At 51.9% G+C, this 18000-nt stretch overlaps 1 protein-coding gene across 5 annotated transcripts in view; it reads left to right on the top strand.

Moving 5' to 3' along the window:
• The window catches only part of JDP2 (Jun dimerization protein 2), a 57541-nt gene extending 42227 nt beyond the window's left edge, over positions 1–15314 (top strand). For all 5 annotated transcript variants that reach the window (XM_054199459.1, XM_054199462.1, XM_054199461.1 and 2 more), the window contains 3 exons: positions 8340–8563; positions 13283–13387; positions 14251–15314. In XM_054199459.1, coding sequence (XP_054055434.1) covers positions 8340–8563; positions 13283–13387; positions 14251–14436 — 515 coding nt within the window. In that variant the 3' untranslated portion in view covers positions 14437–15314. The remainder of the gene's footprint in view (positions 1–8339; positions 8564–13282; positions 13388–14250) is intronic.
• The last annotated feature ends 2686 nt before the right edge of the window (positions 15315–18000 follow it).

The following is an 18000-nucleotide window of genomic DNA, read 5'->3' as shown; positions in this document are numbered from 1 at the left end:
AGGACTGAGACAGACCGTTCCTGCTCACAAAATGGGTTTAGACTTCCATCTCCTGAGGAACTGTCCTTCACAGCTCCTTCCTCTCTTTAGCATTGTGGCCCTGCAGTCCACTTGCTGGAGTGTGGGAGTTTGGGATAGGACATCACATGTACGGGTGTTCACAAGCCTTGCAGCTCTTCTTCCTCCATGAGGGGTTGCCCGTGGGAGGAAGGGAACAGCAAGGGCAGCAGCTGGAGGTGTCTGTGGGAAGGGCACAGATGCTGCTTTGGCCCTGCAAAGGGCATGATTAAAGGAACTGTCTGTCCCTCTTGGGGTAGAAGTGGAGTTTGAAGGTAGTGAGGTAGTCTAGCATGCTGAGGTGGCATGCTGCAGCTCAGTGCACTTGATAAGCCATGCTGTGATAGTGCCTTAAACTTGTGGTTTGGTTTTTTAAAGGGGAATTTCCCTGATGCTATAAAACACTAAGTAATGTTAGGTCCTTGGTAAAGAGAGGGCATGCACAGTTTTATCCCAGTGGGTGTCACTGCAGCTCTTCAGTACACTAGAGGTGGTGGGTTCCTTGGCATCAACAGGTTCAGCAGATAATGAATGAAGGCATGGTGGCTGTTGTTAAAGTCCATGTTTGCCAGCACTGCTGCATGGGTATCTGAAAAGACTGGTTACAACCAAAGGGCTTGGCTGTGTTCTGATGGTTGGCAAATAACTTTGATACTGATCAGCGTGGCCTTTGGCACGGGCACTGCAAGTTACTGCTTTTAACAATGCAGACCAGAAGAAGCTAGAGAGGAGATAGGGTGACCTGCTACTCAAACTAAGGTACTACTCAAAACTAGGTGCATCAGATGCATCTAGAGCAGATAGAGTATCACATTTTAGACCACAGAAGAAAACTGTAATTGCATGTCTAGGTACTTGTGGCACTGGGAATATGGGGTAGTGGCTTTCTGCCTTCAACTTCATCGTGCTTAACTTGGCACTCACTAGGGGTTGAACCTTGAAGTGGAAGAAAGTCTGTAGGCTCTGGTGACCCTCAGCACCCTGCAATCACCCCAGCCAGAAGAGTCCAGATGGAAAAAAACAAGTGGCTCTGTGCTTCAGAGAAAGAGTGGTAGCCAACTGCCCTGTCTTTGTTTAGGAAGTTACATTCTTGGGGCATGAGAAGTTGAGCATGTCAGGAAAGGGTTTTCATATAAATCATCCTTCTGCCAACAGAGGGAACTGAAAGATGCAATGTATGACGTACAGGCTGAGCAAACTTGATAGCCAGGAGCTAATAAAAAAAGTAAAAAATGGCAATAAAGCCACAGTAAGATCTAAGGACCCAGAAGTTGCCTCTCATGGATGGTAGCACTACTTCTGATCTCCACAGCAGAATTTTTTCCTGTTGCCAGGAGCAGATGAAAGGCCAACTGCTATGACTTAGGTGCTCCAAGACAGTACATACAAATGGCGATAGTACGTTAAGTGCTAAGACACTGATGAAGAGATCAAAGATCGCTTGTATGGTGGCTGGGAGACTTTGGCAGTGCTCTGATGCATGGCAGCTGACAAGTAATGGCAGGCACCCAGGTCGAGCCTGGAGTGAGAGAACAACAGGCAAGCATGGCCTTGATTCTGCACGCAGCATGGAGAAGGGCTGGTAGGACAGACTTTGCCTTAGCGCAGCGCTTAACATGGGCAAAAGAGAAACATGCTGGTATTTACAGAATGTCAGAATCTGCTGGCTGGCAGTATTAGGTGCTAGACTGGCTCTCTGAGTATTGGAAGGGTACTTGGATCAACCATTGCAGATGTCAGAGCATGCAAAATAGCTTATGTGGGAAGAAACCATGATTTATAGACAGTAAAATTGAAAATAAGGTTGCAAACAGCCGTCGCTGTCGCCAAGGAAGCTGACAGCAGAGATAAGACAGTAATGGCAATTTAAATTGAAGTGTGACAGTCAGAGCCTGCTTTGGGATGTCATGGTCCTCTCCTGATGATGCTGTTGACGCAGCAGCAGCAACTGCATGGGGTTTATAAAGAAGCAAACAGCACCTCTGGATAAGTGAGGATGCCATAGGATGGTCCTGGGGGAACAGTGGATACAAACTAAGGCAGTTTCTGCACAGGGAAATGAATGTATGATTTCAACACAGGTAGGCATTCCTGTGCCAGTTTTAGTCTGTGGGTAAGAATAGCACTGAAGAGGTGGCAGGAGGGGTGTGAATACAGGCTAGCAACTGGAGTACAAGCCCCCGGGGACACTGGGTTACGTGGATTATGCCTACGCAAGTTAGATTCATGCCGTAACTGCTGTGCAAACATCAGCTCCTTAAAAAAAAAAACAAAAAAACCCCCAAAAAAACCAAACAAAAAGAGTCCCCAGAAAAAGCACCAGCAAAATCAGTATGGGAACAAATGAAAAAACAAGCCCTCCAAGCAAATTAAGATTAGAAAGAATAAGAGGGTATATAGGGTCGGTGTCACTGAGGAAGCTGAGCAACTGTATGGGACAGTAACAACTTGGTAAAGCTTCTTCCCACTAGGTCACAGGCTCTGGAAGGTAACAGACCCTGGCAATAGGAGAGAAACTGAATAATGGACGCTGCCTTTAAGAAATACTAAATCAACCAGTGTCACAGACTATTGACCATAACGACGTGATTGGGGGACAAAGCACAGAAACACTTGTCACTAATGGGAAAGATGCAGCAAAACCAAGGTGAGCACAGGAAGCTGTACTGTTGTCAGCTTTTTGGGGATGGGACTGATGATAAAATAAACGAGCTTGACCTGAGGTTGGCTGAGACCACAACAAGAACGGTGCCAAAGCAAAGATGCAAAAGTGACTGCAATAATTAGGAGGGTTTACAGACATCTCGGCAAGAGGTCAAGTCTTGTGTTACAGCATCTTAACCAGAACAAGGGGAGCGTAGAGGCAAAGCTAAGGAAACGCAAACTGAATTTTGACCCGTGAAATCACGTGTTGACCAGATTTTTGCTGTAAGGATAGTTGCTGAAGAGAGCATTGAATGACACAAGCTGCTCATCACCGAACTGAAGTTTTAAGAAAGCCTTCTCTGTCTCCTAATTCACTCTGGAGCATCTTGATGTCGTGGCATGAAATGATGAATAGCATCAGTGCAGAAGGCACAGCTATGGTGAATGTAAACTTGAGCAGCTGGCGTCACGCAGATCCCAGTGTCAGATGTAAGACTGCATATTCTCTTTCTCCTCGCTGCTTTGCTTTGCTATTGGCTTCATTATGTGAAAAAGCATAGCTGATACAATGCAGGACTTGTGTGGTTCAGCCATAGGACACCAGAAAGCTAGGTTTTACTGAAGACACAATGTTTCTCAGCTCCTGTAAGGAGACATTGAAGGACTGCCTGGCATTGAGGAAAAAAAAGACTGTGTTAATAATCAGTTATGAAAAGAAAAAATCTGATAAGAATCCCATCTAAAGCACTGTGTTAGAAAGGGAAGGAATACAGAGGTGAATTGGTTCATGTGCCTTAGAAATAACAAACACTGCAAGGGAATATCCAGAAAGGAATTAGGAATTGGCAAGGCACCAGCCCATCCAGCAAGATGTGGCTATTGAAAAACTGCAGCTTAAAGGTCAAACTCCGATCTTGAACTTCAAAGTTATTTGTGCCCTTCTATGCAAATGTGGTAGAAATGTGCTGGAGCTATAGGCAGGCATGTCAGTGTGTTCCACGGTGATGGCCTCGGGAAGAAGACCAAGGTATTAATAGAATTACATGTTTTGGCTTTTTTGACACGATAAAAGTACAACTTCTTACGTCTAGCGTTAACCAGAAAAGAAGGTGAAAGTATCTAGGACTTGGGATGACAGGAAAGCCTCTCTTACAGGAGAAAGAGGCAAAAGGAATGAAACGAGAGCCCCTCCAGACAGTAGGGAGTGACAGTGCCTGGGGCTGAGGAGCACCGAGGGCTGGGCAGGATGGTCTGTGACTGCAGAGAGGGATGACATCTCTCCTCATTCCCTTATTTCCGTGGTTATAGCCCTGCTGGGAATGGTTCTGTGTTCCTCTCCAAGGTCTAACTCAGCTTGACTCTTGGCAGTTCTCAATGTGCTCCTGAGCTTCCTGACCCCTGAGCAACATCTTGCTTGTAGAAATCATTTTCACCCTTCCCTCTTACTTGTCAGCTCACCTTAAGGTGCAGGTTCACGTTCCTCCAAGTGGCTCCCAGTGCTTTGGTTTGAACAGCTTTAGATGTGATGTGGGCTTTGGCAGTGCAGTCCCTGGATCCAGGATCAGTTTTATTTAGAGCATGTGCTGGGCCAGCTTCTTCACTCTGACCTGTGCCTGATGTCATGCTGGTACGGAGGCTATTTCAAGGCATATTAAGCTACTAGATCAAAGAGGTAGAGGGACAGGGTGGGCCAGAGAAAACACAATGTTTTCTCAAATCTTTAGCCAGTTGTCCCCGGGGAGCTGCCCCAGGCTCAGGAGTGCAGGGGGGTGCTCAGTGTCCAGGTTGTCCCACAGTCTGGAGAACAGATTTCTTCTCCCTCCTTATTTTATAAATTGCAGTGACCCTGAATTTGGTCTAGTTGAAGATCGGGACTGTCCAGCCCAGTGCCTGAGTGCTGTCAGCTCCATGTCATGATGGAAGACAACAAATTAAAACCAGGTCCCCCAAGTCCAGAATGGATTTCGGCATCCAGTGCTGGGCTCAAGTCAGTTCCCTGCCTGAAGCCTGTGAAAAGGTTGGGTCAGGGCCCCAAGTCAGTGTGTGTGCCGTAGCAGCTCACGTATGGTATTTGCAGGATGGAGACTTCAAGAGGGTGTGTTGTATACTTTCACTACCAATTTTTTTTTAATTCTTATTTTTACTTAAGCCCAAACTGTTCAAGTTAGGGATGGACATCTACAGGATTGCTGGTGAGGGGGTGTGCAGCAGCTGGCCCGAGGCCTGCTGCTGTTGGCAGGCTTCTTCCCTGTGCTGCAGTACATCGTCTTAGGGGCAGCGGCTGGGAAATGGCTAGCTCTGCAGTGCGTGCAGCTATCTCAAAATGGTAGACTGAATTTAACTCCATGCAGCTGAGTCCCGTGGCAGCATGCTCTGGGAAGAGCCTCTGGAATCGCTTCCCCTTTGCCATGCCATCTCACTGACCTGTGCTTTCCTGCTGGAGAGGAACAGCTTCTGAGAAAGTTGATAAGGATTTAGGCACAGTCCCCAAATAACTTTCTGCATTTTTCTGTCTGGATAGCAGCCTAGTGTAGGATGGTGCCCGGTTTCTGGGGGAGGGAAGCATCTTGGCTGTGTGTAGGCCTGAAAGGGAGGGGAGGGAGGTAGCATGCAGTTTCAGAGCCCTGCTGTGAGTGAGCATCTCCTGACACCCTACAAGGTAACCACTGCAGATGTGGAATTACAGCTGTCTAGTTTAGAGACAGCTATAGAAGAATGGATACTTTGGATCAGTTTAGGTCCTTGCAATCACAATGAGTTGACGTGTAGTCTTTCCTGAGGTCAAGTAGCATTACCAAGTATTTTCTCTTTCTCTTCTGTCACCAAATGGGCAGGAGTCCATTTCATCAGATAGTATCACTTCACTTCAGAAGTTACTCATCTCTCCCATCTTTCCCATCTTCTCCTTTTCAGGCTTTAATGTCCTTGTGCAGATCACCTCCCCCAGGCGCAGCTTCCTCCTCCCCCCTGCATACCAGCACTGCTGAGCCCTGGCCTGCTCTCCCCTTTCTGGTCTCTCCTGCTAAAGGATCACCAGAGCAAAGGGCTTGATTCCTGCCTGACACCTCTTTACAGTCACAGTCTTGCTGCATTTGCTTTCTATGCTCTTTCTCAAGTCCCATTGGTCACTGCTGATGTCTCCTGAGCAAACTCTGGCAGGGGACATCTCGTGCTGACACCTGGACCTCTTCAGTGGCAGATAAGAGCGTATGACAGCTTACAGAATATTGCAGCTTGTAGGCGCTTTCTGATGCAAATCCCCTTGTCTGTCATGCCAGTATGGCTTGCACAGCACCCGTGCTGGGAGCTGTGGAGCTTGCATTAGCCTCTCTACCCTTGACTAACCTGTGTGATTGGCTTTCCTTCCCTTCGGCTGCTCGTATCCTGTTCCTTCACCCTAACAAATATACCAAATATGCTGGGTGAAGAGATGTGCCATTGCAAATAAATCCTTAACTTCTCTGCTTGTCATGATTAACCCTGTTCCAACTGCTCCCAATGACCTGCTTGAGCAGCAGGTTTGGACCAGGTGATTGGAGTACTGCATCCAGCTCTGGAGCCCTCAGCACAGGAAGGACATGGACCTGTTGGAATGGGTCCAGAGGAGGGCCATGAAGATGATCAGAGGGCGGGAGCACCTCTCCTATGAAGACAGGCTGAGAGAGTTGGGGTTGTTCAGCCTCGAGAAGAGAAGGCTCTGGGGAGACCTTATAGCAGCCTTCCAGTATCTGAAGGGGGCCTACAAGAAAGTTGGAGAGGGACGTTTTGCAAGGGCATGTAGTGATAGGATGAGGGGTAATGGCTTCAAACTGGAAGAGGGTAGATTTAGATTAGATATTAGGAAGAAATTTTTCACTATGAGGGTGGTGAGACACTGGAACAGGTTGCCTGGGGAAGTTGTGGATGCCCCATCCCTGGAAGTGTTCAAGGCCAGGCTGGATGAGGCTTTGAGCAACCTGCTGTAGTGGGAGGTGTCCCTGCCCATGGCAGGGGGGTTGGAACAAGATGATCTTTAATGTCCCTTCCAACTCTAACCATTCTGTGATCTCCAGAGGTCCCTCCCCACGTCAGCTGTTCTGTGAGCCTGTGATCCAACTGTCCTATCTCACATGCAGCTTTACTGAAGTTTTCAGGCTGACACTGACACAGATTTGTTACCCCAGGATGGCAAGTGCTGAGCAACTGTGGCAGCTGGCTTGACAATTTGTGTGTGCCTCCGCTTAGCACAGCTGTACTGCTTGGACCAAAAGTCTGCATCGCCTCTTACCTGTCTCTCAGCTGTTCAGAGTAGACGTTTTGGAAAGAGAAAGGCAAGTGCACGTTATCCCTCACTTCATGCACCTCCTCGCTCTGGCAGTTGGTGCTGTCAGAGCTTCCAGGAGTTTGTGCAGACTGGTGTGACTGATGGTCCTTCATGGACCCCTCTTCCATGAGTTTACCTAACTGCTGGTTGAATCCTGCCTTGTGACTCGCTCTAGTGGTTGCAGGAGGCTGCTCAGTGAGATTTTGGGTCTACTACTCCATTAGTCTGTTTCTCCCTCCTGATATCGCTGGTCCCTCTCCCCACTGCGTGGGTGCCTCCTGGTGTAGGGGCAGAATGGGGTGGATGCCTGAAGGCTCCTGGAGTGTACTGGGACCAGTCTGCCTGGGCAGAGCAAGGAGAGCAGCGCATGAGCACTGGAACATGTGGTTGAGTTGAGGGGGCGGAAAAATGGTTGCTGTGTGGACAGAAGTTGACACTGCATGTTGTAACTGGGTCACTTGTGAGTGTCCCAGGCGAGTTACACAAGCAGGGCTGTACTCACACTGTAGCGAACAAGCACCTGCTCCCTTTGCTTTTTGGCTGATATAAGAGCTCCAGCTCTTTGTGCTTCCCATTTTAGGTATAATTTTATTTCTTTATCTTTTAGCTGCTTGTTCTTCATGTTTCCTGGTAACTCCCTTTCTTCTGCCTATAAGTGACTTGCCAAAGCTTGTCCTGATCCTATTCTCACTTGCATTGCAATTTTTTTTTCTTTCCTGATAGAAGAAGCCTTTTGCACCTTGCTCCATTTCACCTCTTCTGCAGCCTTTTCTTCCTCATGTCTGTGCTGGGAGGTGTTTGTTCAGTGGCAGGTTTTTCTCTCACAGTCCCCTGTCCCTGGTCCCCACGTGCTGTGTCCCAGCCCTGACCAGTGGGCTGAGCCTGCCCAGAAGAAATCCAGCCTAAGGCATATTATGGTCCTCTTTGTGAATTTTCTTCATGTCGTAATAACTTACACATTAATCAAAACTCAGTTGAGAGCAAACCTTGATCTTCTGCACTCCAGAGAAAGGTGTGCCAAAACCAATAATCTGTGTGATCACATCACTGTCGTCATAAGCAGCTCCTGTTCTTCTGGTGCTTTGCTTCTCAGGTCTCTTCCTTTCCTGATCTATACTCCAGTACTGTATCCTTCCTAGTAGGATTCATATATTTTGATTTCTGTCACCCAAGTTCTGCTTAGTCCTTGCCTTTGCCATCCATGGGGAAGAATGGCTGCTTTCCCTGCTTTGCTCCCCATTAGGTGATGGGACTGTAGAATAAATTTGGCTTGTGCGGTGTCGTGAGGCCCTGTAGTTGGGTTGTAATGAGCTGTGTCTCACTCTCCCTCCAGCCTATGAAGCTGTTTCCCCTGCTATGATGCCAGGGCAGATCCCCGACCCGTCCCTGACGGCCGGCGCACTGCCTGGGCTCGGCCCTTTGACAGGACTGCCTGGCACAGCCCTGACTGCCGAGGAGCTGAAGTACGCCGACATCCGCAACATCGGGGCCATGATCTCACCACTCCACTTCCTGGAGGTGAAGCTTGGGAAGAGACCCCAGCCTGTGAAAAGTGAGGTGAGTCTCGGGGGCTGCTGGCTGCAGATGGCCCTGCAGGGCTGTCGCCTGCGCCTGCCCGGGTTTCTGTCCTGCCTGTGCTTGGGTTTCCTGCCAGGGTGGCTAGCAACGTGTTTTATAAGCATGTCACTCTGCCTGTTTGGTGACGTGCACATGTGTTGGCAGCTGCTCCACTGGCTGCCTCTTCCCCGTGCCTGAATTTCTGTCCCTGCGGCGTGGGCTGGGTGTGGTGGCCTTGGTGTCCCAGACCTGACCGGTCCCACACAGCTGTTGTCAGATGGCTGAAATCAAACCCTGCCTGCAGAGCGGGATCTGGCACAGCCAAATTGTCCCTAGGTTGGGGCATGCACCCAAACGAGAAGCCACACAGCCTGGCAGAGGGCTCATGTGATGCTTTCATCCCAGTGAGCCCTTGGTGCTGCTGGTGTTGCCATTGCCTTTTCTGCAGGGACAAGGTGTGTGGGTGAGTGGTGCTGAGTGGCAGCAGTGACCCAGGTTGTGCCACGGGCACTGCTAGCTGGGGCTGCCCTTGTCCTGCTGCTCAGTGGGGGCTCTGGCTTCACCTCAGGGCTCCTGGACAGGGAAGGTGAGCAGCTTCTGCTTGGTACTGCAGGCTGGCACGTCAGAACCAGGCTGCAGGGACTTGGGAGACGCTTGCACAGCATTTTCCTTGTGTGGTGTCTCGTGTTAGTTGTCCAGTCTTTGGCTTCCTGGCCCTTGCTGTACTGGTGGTGAATGTTTGCACCTCCCACTGCCTGCAGATGGAGCTGGGAACCCATCAATTCGAAGGCCCCACGTTGGTGAGGGTGGTGGCTGCTGTCAGAAGGTCCAATAAAAAACCCTTCTGAACAGTGCATTCGGTCCTGTGTGAGGATACCTCAGATGATGCCATGTGAGGACAGGGTGACATGCATTCTCTGGAGAGTCAGTGAGGAGGAGCTAGATGATGTGAAAAGCTGCCTCTGATGAGCTGTGAGCAGAAGGGAGTAAAACATCAGTTCCTGGGAGCAGCACATTCTCCAAATGGTGCTGACACCTGGTTTGGCCCAACTCTTACAGCAAAAGCTCAGCAGCACCCAGGCCCACCGGTGGGCAGGGTGCCTGTTCCTTCCCCCCAGCCCCTTGTGGTGGACTCCTGTGGGGAGAACCGATACAGTGGAGTCCATGTGAGCACCTTGCACAGTACCTCTGTGCCCAAAGAGGTGTTCGATCAGCTTGTGCAGCATCCCATGGAGATCACCTGGAGAAGGACTGGGCAACTCTGCAGTGGCAGGAGCTGAGGCTAGGATGCGGCGGGAGGCCATCAGAAGGGGCTGGGGGATGCTAATGGCTTTGGTCCCTCTATGGGCAAAGCAGTTGTGGGTGGGCAGCTGAAACCAAGTGCCATCCCAAGCTTTTGTCCTGGGTATCATGCAGCAAATGAGGTGATCAGAAGAAGGAGGGAATCTGTAGCTTTCTGGGCACAGCTCCTTTCCCAAGGCATCTCAGGCACCTCTGAGCTGGCCCTGCAACAGCTGCTTTTGCTCTGTGGGCATGGAGATGTGGTCTCACTGGTCTTCTGCATAACAGGGACAGGGCTGCTCTGCCCTGCAGTGGGTACTGGAAGTGCTGAGTGTCCTCTGAGCCAGTTGTTGAGACACCATGCGGAGGAACGATAAGGGGAAATCCACTGTCAGCCCCCGCATGGTCGCCTTGCCTGCAGCCAGTTCCTCCCCTGCGTGGCCTGTAAAGCCGAGGAGTTGAGGACAGCAAATGGAGCTGCCCCTGGCACAGGCTTTGCAGCAAAAGCCTGGGGGAGCTGAAGCAGTAGCTGCTTATCCCATGAGTAGCCAAGAAGCTGCCCACGCACAATTTTGCAATGCAGCCTGCAGCTGCTTTCCTCTTGCAGGGAGCCGGAGCCCAGGGACGCTGGGTACTGGCATGCCATGCTCTGCACGGTGCCCAGGACAGGCTGCTCCACATGAGCTGGGGCACAGAAAGCTTTCGCCACTGTGCTGGGGGGACCAGCATCTCCTGGCACTGGGATGTTTGTCCCTGGCAGTGTGCACAAAACCCACCCAGTGGGTGCTAGGTGGTGGCTTCCCCGGAGGGTGGTGGACAGCCACACTGGGCAAGCTGCCCTCCTCCTGGGGCAGCTGGAGACAGGTGCTGCCAGGCTGTTCCATGATCAAAACCCACCTGGGATGCTCCTGGGAGGGAGCCCTGCCCCTCAGGCTGATGATCACCACTGTCCCCGAGGCTGCTGACTGAAGCAATTACAGAGGCACCCCCAGACCTTCTACCCACAAGGCTCCCCTGGAGATTAACAGCTGAAACCTGCTATGGGGTGATACACCATCACTGCCCCTCGTGCCTCTGAGAAGAGTCCTAACCCCCAGCACCAGGGCCACATCACCTTTTTGAACTGAAATCAAGCAGAAGTGGAGAGAGGGAAACCTGCTTTCTTGAAGTTACAGGAGCTGTGGTCAAAAAGCAGAGCCAAGAGTTCAAGCTTCCCCTATCAGTGCTGAGCCACCCTCCTTGAGCATCTGTACCCCATCTGAAGGACACAGCCCTTTGCTGGGCCCTCTGTGGGGTGAAGGGGACAGGGACAGGTCACTTATTCTTTGATCCTCACTGAATGCAGCAACAGGGCATGGAAAAGTGTCAGGCAGTTACCAGGGAGCTGTTTGGTCTTCCAGTTCCTGTTACAACCCAAGATGTACTTTGCAGGAAAGCTTGGTGTGTGTTTCTTGAGCTTTGGAGCTGTGAGCACATGTCCCCTCTTTGCACCCTCCTATTAATCCTTGAACTAAAAGGCTGAGAAGCTATCTAAGGGGGGGTATATGAGTGGTTGGTAAATGTGCAGAGGGGAATGGTGGCTGTCCTGATGTCCACCTCCTCTTAAACTCTGTGTGGAAATTTTGTAAGAGCTACTTGTGCCATGCTGTGGGGTAGCTTGGCTTTACCAGGAGGAAAAGGCAGCAGAGCGTGGAGTTAGAGCCTTCCTGGTCACTTCTAATGCGTGCCACATCTGAGTTACATGGGTGTAGTGAGAGCTGGCCATTTCTAACTGGACTTGGGGGCATCGGTGCAGTTCCCATCCTGGTTCTCCCAAATGTGGTGCATGATTCCCTATGGCACTGCCTTGGCAAGGGAATGGTGGCAGCCCGGCATTATGTAAGCCTGTGCATAGCTTGTGCTGACCTTGCTTAATATTTTAGCCCCATCTAATATAGCAACTTCGGTATAATACTTGGGAAACAAGGTACAGAAGATGCAAAAGCTGTATTAGTGCTATAAAATTTGGACATTGTCTTCTAAAGTGTGCTACAGTGCTGCATATTGGACATGCAGCTTACCTAAGGTACGCCTTCACCTTCACTCTGCCAAGTCAATGTTTCATCCTGTCCTTGCCCATCACGTTTAAATGTTTCGATTAGTGGGCTTTGGACTCAGTGAATGTTAGCAGTGTGCACAGTGTGCTGTGGACAATGGCACCTACAGCTTTCCTTTCCTGCGGGCACCACCGGTGTACCTACGTGTGGGGTAATCTGGTGGCTCCCCACTTCCACCAGCACTTTGTGGCCTTGGCATTGGGAATCTCTGACTTTCATTTTGAGGTGATTAAGCCCAGGCGCTACAGCAACAAGGCTGTTCAGATGGTGTGTGCTGCAAGAGGCTCGTCTGGGAGATGTGTCCCTCAACCACACTGATTTGGGGAGGTATGAAGGGAAGGATGCGGCTGCTTTCTCAGACAGGAGCTGCCCTTAGAGAAGGTGCGGATAGGCTGTGGGGGTGCTCATAAAGCAAATGTTGCTGCCGCTGCATTTGAAAAGATGTGTGCTGTCAGGTATCAGTTGATAGGAACAAGGCAGTTCAGTCTGACATCTCAGAGTCCCAAATGTGGATAAAGGCACTGGGCACCTTTTCTTCCCTAGCCCCGCTACAAAGGGTAACCTGGATGTTGACTTCAAAGGTCTTTCCAGCACTCAGATTTTTCTTGAAGAAGCTGATTTGGGTTCTTGCATGTAAGCATGCCATAGGCCATTTACACAGGCTTTGTAGTAAATATCCCTAAATACTTTGATTATGGGTTTCCAGCCCATAGGGCTTGTTGGCCTGCCCTGTGCGGTTTGAGTCAGACAGCACAGAGCAACTGAGTCATGGCAAACAGCGCAGGCACCGCCGTGTCGCGCTTCTTTACAGGGGATGCGAGACCTGTCCCTGCCTTACCGCAGTGGCCCTGTGACTTGGCTGGCACTGATGCTGCAGCAGACAGTCCCAGCTGGAGGATCTTCCAGGTTTCTCTGCCTCCCGCCATTGGCTCTGTGTGTGATGCTTTGAATGAGTCTGCTCACAGAGCTGTGCCTGTAGATGTCTGTGTGACAAACTGTGCCCATCTTTGAGGGATGGGACTCTATTCCCTTTGTCTCTGCCCTCCCTCGGGGAGGGAGCAGCCCTGCAAAGAGTTTTCTGTCCCCTGCCAGCTGGCTCCCCAGCTGTGGGCACCGCGCTGTTCTCTGTCCCCATGTCCCCACAGAGTGGAGTTAGAGGCTGTGGCAGCAGCACACCTGGCTTCGGGTCAGGATTAGACCATGTTGCTGGTGGCTGCTGGCATGGGTGGCTGCCACCCCTCTCCTTGCCCTGCCACTGGTGGGGCTGCTCGGTGCTCACCTCTACCTCCTGCCCTGCCCCACATCTGCTGGCTCTGACCTGGGCTTCTCCATCTCGTTGCAGCTGGATGAGGAAGAGGAGAGGAGGAAAAGGCGCCGGGAGAAAAATAAAGTAGCAGCAGCGCGATGTCGTAACAAGAAGAAGGAGAGGACGGAGTTCCTGCAGCGGGTGGGTGCCCTGACCTGTCTCAGGGCGCAGTGGGGACCTTGGTGGGGGCACCTCCCTAGAAAGGTGCCCTGTCAGCAGGCAGTGCTCCCTCTTGAACTGCCCCTCTGCCTCTCCTTGCTCCTGTGCTCTTATCTGGGAAAATACAGGCCTGTTGCCCCACTTTGCACGAGGCTGTGAAGGTGGTGGCCATGTGTGTGCCCAGGCAGAGCTCATGGGCATCCCTGTGCCCATGGTACCAGGGAGGGACAGGGCTGGAGGTGGGCTCTGGGCTTGGGGGAGAGAGAGCTGATAGTGTCCCTGCCTCAGTGCTGGAGCAGGAGCACTTGTGGGAGTGTGACACAGGACAGGGACTGACAGCGTGCTGTCCCCTTGCCCAGATTCCTGAAGGTTTCCCCATTCAGAGGCCAGATGCCCTCTCACCCGTGACCCCAAGGCAGAAAAACTCTCACAGCACCTTGCCGCTTTTCTGCAAGGCGTGGTGGGACATGGGCAAATGACACAGAGTGGGGATAGGGAGCCATTTCACAAGGGCAGATCCTTGCAGATGGCGGGGGTGAAAACTTAAATGCGGGTTTGTTTCTAAACACCCTTCCAGACCATGAAAAGCAGCCAGGCAGGGGTTTTGCTGTGGTGCAGCAGAGACCTGTCCTGGGAGGCGGCTGTGTATTTCCCTGCACTAGCACTAGGTAACTGAAGGCAGCGGGGCTGGGGATAACTGCCTGGAGGGACCTGGTGCCTTGGCAGGTCTTCAGGCTGCTCCTGTGCTGCAGGGGCACAGAGGTCAATTGTTGGCCAAATTGTTTCTCCTCCTACGTTGTCCTGTTGGAGTAAAGTCACATGTGGTTGTGTTTCTGTCCTGCTAGGAATCTGAGCGTCTGGAGCTCATGAACGCTGAGCTGAAGGCCCAGATAGAAGAGCTAAAACAGGAGAGGCAGCAGCTGATCCTGATGCTGAACCGGCACCGTCCCACCTGCATTGTGCGGACAGACAGCATCAAGACACCCGAGAGCGAAGCCAACCCGCTGCTGGAGCAGCTAGAGAAGAAGTGAAGGTGGCACTGGGCCAGGAGGAGGAGACAGTGGCGCAGGGTCTTCCAGGGTCTCTAATGTATGTACTGTATGAAGAACTGTGCACCCAGGCCTGGTGCAGCCAGGACCCAGTGGGCTTCCTTGGGAACTATGGACCAAACAAATATGGGGACAGAGAAGTTCAGGAACCTGTCAACCATGTACTCTGAGGCTGAACCCAGGAGCAGGGCTAGTGGTGGCATTGAGGGCAACCTCCCTGGGATACCTCATCACAGCCTTTCAGCCTGCTCGTGGCCCCAGGGACCCAACGATGCCGCAGCATGTCCTGCGAGGACCACGCACCCCGTGGGGAGCAGGGGCCGCAGGCGGAGGAGTGGTGGCCTTGTGGTGGCCACCGGCACCCCGCCCAGAGGCTGCCGCTGCTCCTGGCACATGCTCCGGAGGAAAACCCAAACCCAAGAACCACAAACACTTGACGCAGCCCCATCTGGTGGGCAGGCCTGTCGGGGCTCGGTGGCGCAGGCGCCCCCCACAAGCACACTCTCAGTATAATGTTTACAGCCCAGCTGTCCGTGTCGGCCGTGCTTTTGAATGCACATTTTTACACTTTTTTTAAAGTATTTTTTACAAAGTTTTTATACAGCGATCTCTATATGGATTTATATAATCACTAGATGTGATCCCATAGAAATGTATGTTATGATGGTCTGTTTGTTACAAATGCATATGCCACAGTTATCTCCATTGTGTTACTTGTCCGGTAGCGTCCGGCTCCTTCCCCGGCGTGCTGGGAAGGGGGTCCAAGCCGCCCTCCGCAGTGGTGTCGCTACCCTCTCCATCCATGTATGTCCTTCATAATATTCAGTTCTGTATCTCTCAGTAAATGTTAACTTTATGTACGTTGTCCTCCTGTGCTCTGTCTGAGTCAGGCCACAGTGGGCTCTGGTCAGAGCTCGGCACCATGGCAGCAAGACACAGGTCTCACCACGCTGGGTGCATTCCTGGCTGAGTGGGATGGTGGAGCTGATCCCAGAGCCGGTTTTGGTGGATCTCTGTGTTAGCAGCTGTGGGTCAGTGGAATTCACCCTGGGGAAGCTGGGAACCTTGGAGGCAGCTCTGACAATTGTCAAGCAAGGAGTAGCTCAGCTCTGTGCTGAAGAGGGCAGGCAGGGCATGGCTTGCAGGCTGGAAAGGCAGAGGTGTGAGACAGGGAGACCATCTCATTCTTACCTGGTCCTTCTTGTTTCAGGCCTGAATACAGCAGCTAGAACTCATTTCAGAGAGGAGAAAGAGATGGAGGAGGTGTCACAATGTCCTTGTGGTGGTGATCCCTTCATGGAAGGAGGTGGAGAACAGTTCCTTTGGGTCTCAGCCGGGTCCTAGCCTTGCCTGTAACTGACATGCTGGGAAAGCTCCTAAAGTTTGCCTGGGGCTTTGGCCAGTGCTGAGCACAGGGGTGTGGAGGTTGAGAAGATAATTCGCCAGGTGTGCTTCAGAGGCTAGGACTGAAAGAGTTAGCATCCCCATATGAATAACCAAGCCCTGACACTATTGCTGTGTTCCTGACTCTTAGATATGAAGGCAGTGGGAAGGTGCCTTGGTCTGGACTGGGGCAAACCCCATCTTGCATGTGGGCACCACTGAGGGTTGTCTCAGAGGAGCAGTGGTGCACCCGGTCTTCTCCCAGTCGGTGTTCTACGTGTTACCAGTGTGGATGAGGCTGCTTTGATGCAAACTGCAAGTGAAAGCAGCTTTCAGCATCTGGTACAGAGGCACGCTCCAGCCAGGACCACTGAAGCGGTGTTAGAAAGAAGATGACCTAAGAAGTTGACCTAAACATGACAACAGCATGGGAGGAGGTCCTCCCTGAGCACGACTGCATCTCCAGTGCATGTTTCTTTCTCTGTAGCCTCCTTTTCCAACCCTTAACCTCCAGGGATATCTGGCATTGGTCCTTCCCCTGTTTCATACTTTCTTCCTGGATTTCCCCTCCCTTTCCAAAACGTCTGTCTTTGGGACCTCCCAAAATGCTGCCAGCTGTGTTATTTAGTGTGAAGCATCTTGGATCTGTTACAGGCAAAGTTTTTGCCCTGGGAGGACTTATTGGCTGAGGTGCTTGAGAGGGATGTGCAAGGACATGACCTGAAACAATGCTGGTGGAGAAAAAGCAGTGCCTGGCCTGGCTCCCACTGCCTCCTGGACAGCTGTCCCTCTGTGCTTCCTTCTGCCCAGACCCTGCCGTGGTGGCTCAGACCTGACCCATTTCTCAGCTGCCGTCAGGAGACACTCTCTGTACGTTGAGGAACATGATGCCTCTCATTGGGCTCTGCTGAAAGGACGCAGAGTGCTTGCTGGGCCTGCTTCTCTCTTCAGGACTTTATTTCCCTCTGCAGAGTGTACACGGTAATGAATTTCCAGGCTCCTGCAAGTATCAGTTTCCTCTTTGGTGGTCAGTGGGAGCTCCCCGTGGGACATCAGATGGTCCAGCCACAGGGGTCTCCTCCTTTTTGTTCACCTGGAGAGACCGTGCGCTCATCTCTGCGTGGGGGGGAGTCTCACCCACCTGCTGTGCACCTTCCAAGCAGCACTGGCAGAGCCACGGGGGCAGGCAATGGCCCTTCTCTGGCAAGTGGCCACACTGCAGTAAAACTTCCTGCTATGAAAACAGCTGCCTTGAAAGAGAAATATAAGGTGCCCTTTGAAACCAAGCACACCAGGAGCAGCAGCAAAGGCGGCAGCAGGAGAGTGATGGATCTACATGAGTTTAATGCTCAGCTCTTCCAGCTGAGGCTCAGGCAGGAGCTGTCTGAGCCCTGGCAGTGCCCAGATAGGTTTTTGCCCGGTCTCCTGTATATCCTCCAAACAGCCTTTTGCTGCCTTCCAGTTGGTACCAAGGGGTTTGCCACTCAGTTTCAGGCATTTCTTTTCAGGGGACTTGATTAGGCTGAGAGCCGTCGAAGTTAAAGCAGAGGGTTTGGGCCTCTGCCCCATAAGCCACAGCCTGCAAGTGTTGAATGGAAAAGGCTCCATCTCTGTGCAGCCCTGGGCTGAAAACCCCTCCTGGTCCCTGCGGGAGATGGGCTACTTGATGTTCCTGACTCCATCATGTGTCCCCTCCAAGCCCCCCCCCGCCCTTAGCAGAGGTAGAAATATTACCATGGGACAGGTGGTCCTGATGGACACCTTTCAGGCTGGTGCATTACAGTGGCATCTCCTGGGTATGAGCAGGAGCAGCAGGCGCATGCCAGGCACAACACGTGTTTCTCCTCGCCAGAATGGTGCTCTCAAACTCAAAGAGCAATGGTTGTACCTGTGGCAACGTCCTCCCACCTGGGCCCCCTTCGTGTGAGGGCTGGTAATGTGTCCTTGCTTGGAAAACACAAGGGACGCTTCTCAAAGGTCAGGCAGCCACCTCCTGGCCACCCCACACCCCCACATCCTGTGCTGGGTGCACTGTGGGCCATTACCAGAGCAGAGCTGATGGTATCGTGTACTTCTGGGACAGGGCTTGGTGCCAGCGGCGCCGGAGCTGGTGGCCTGATCGATGGGAGGTGCTGCCAGCCCCATGTCCCCTTGTCCGGCAGG

Source organism: Rissa tridactyla, chromosome 4 (genome assembly GCF_028500815.1).
Source record: "Rissa tridactyla isolate bRisTri1 chromosome 4, bRisTri1.patW.cur.20221130, whole genome shotgun sequence".
Lineage (NCBI taxonomy): Eukaryota > Metazoa > Chordata > Aves > Charadriiformes > Laridae > Rissa > Rissa tridactyla.
Note: the sequence above shows the minus strand (reverse complement) of the source record. Positions and strands in the feature narration are given on the sequence as shown.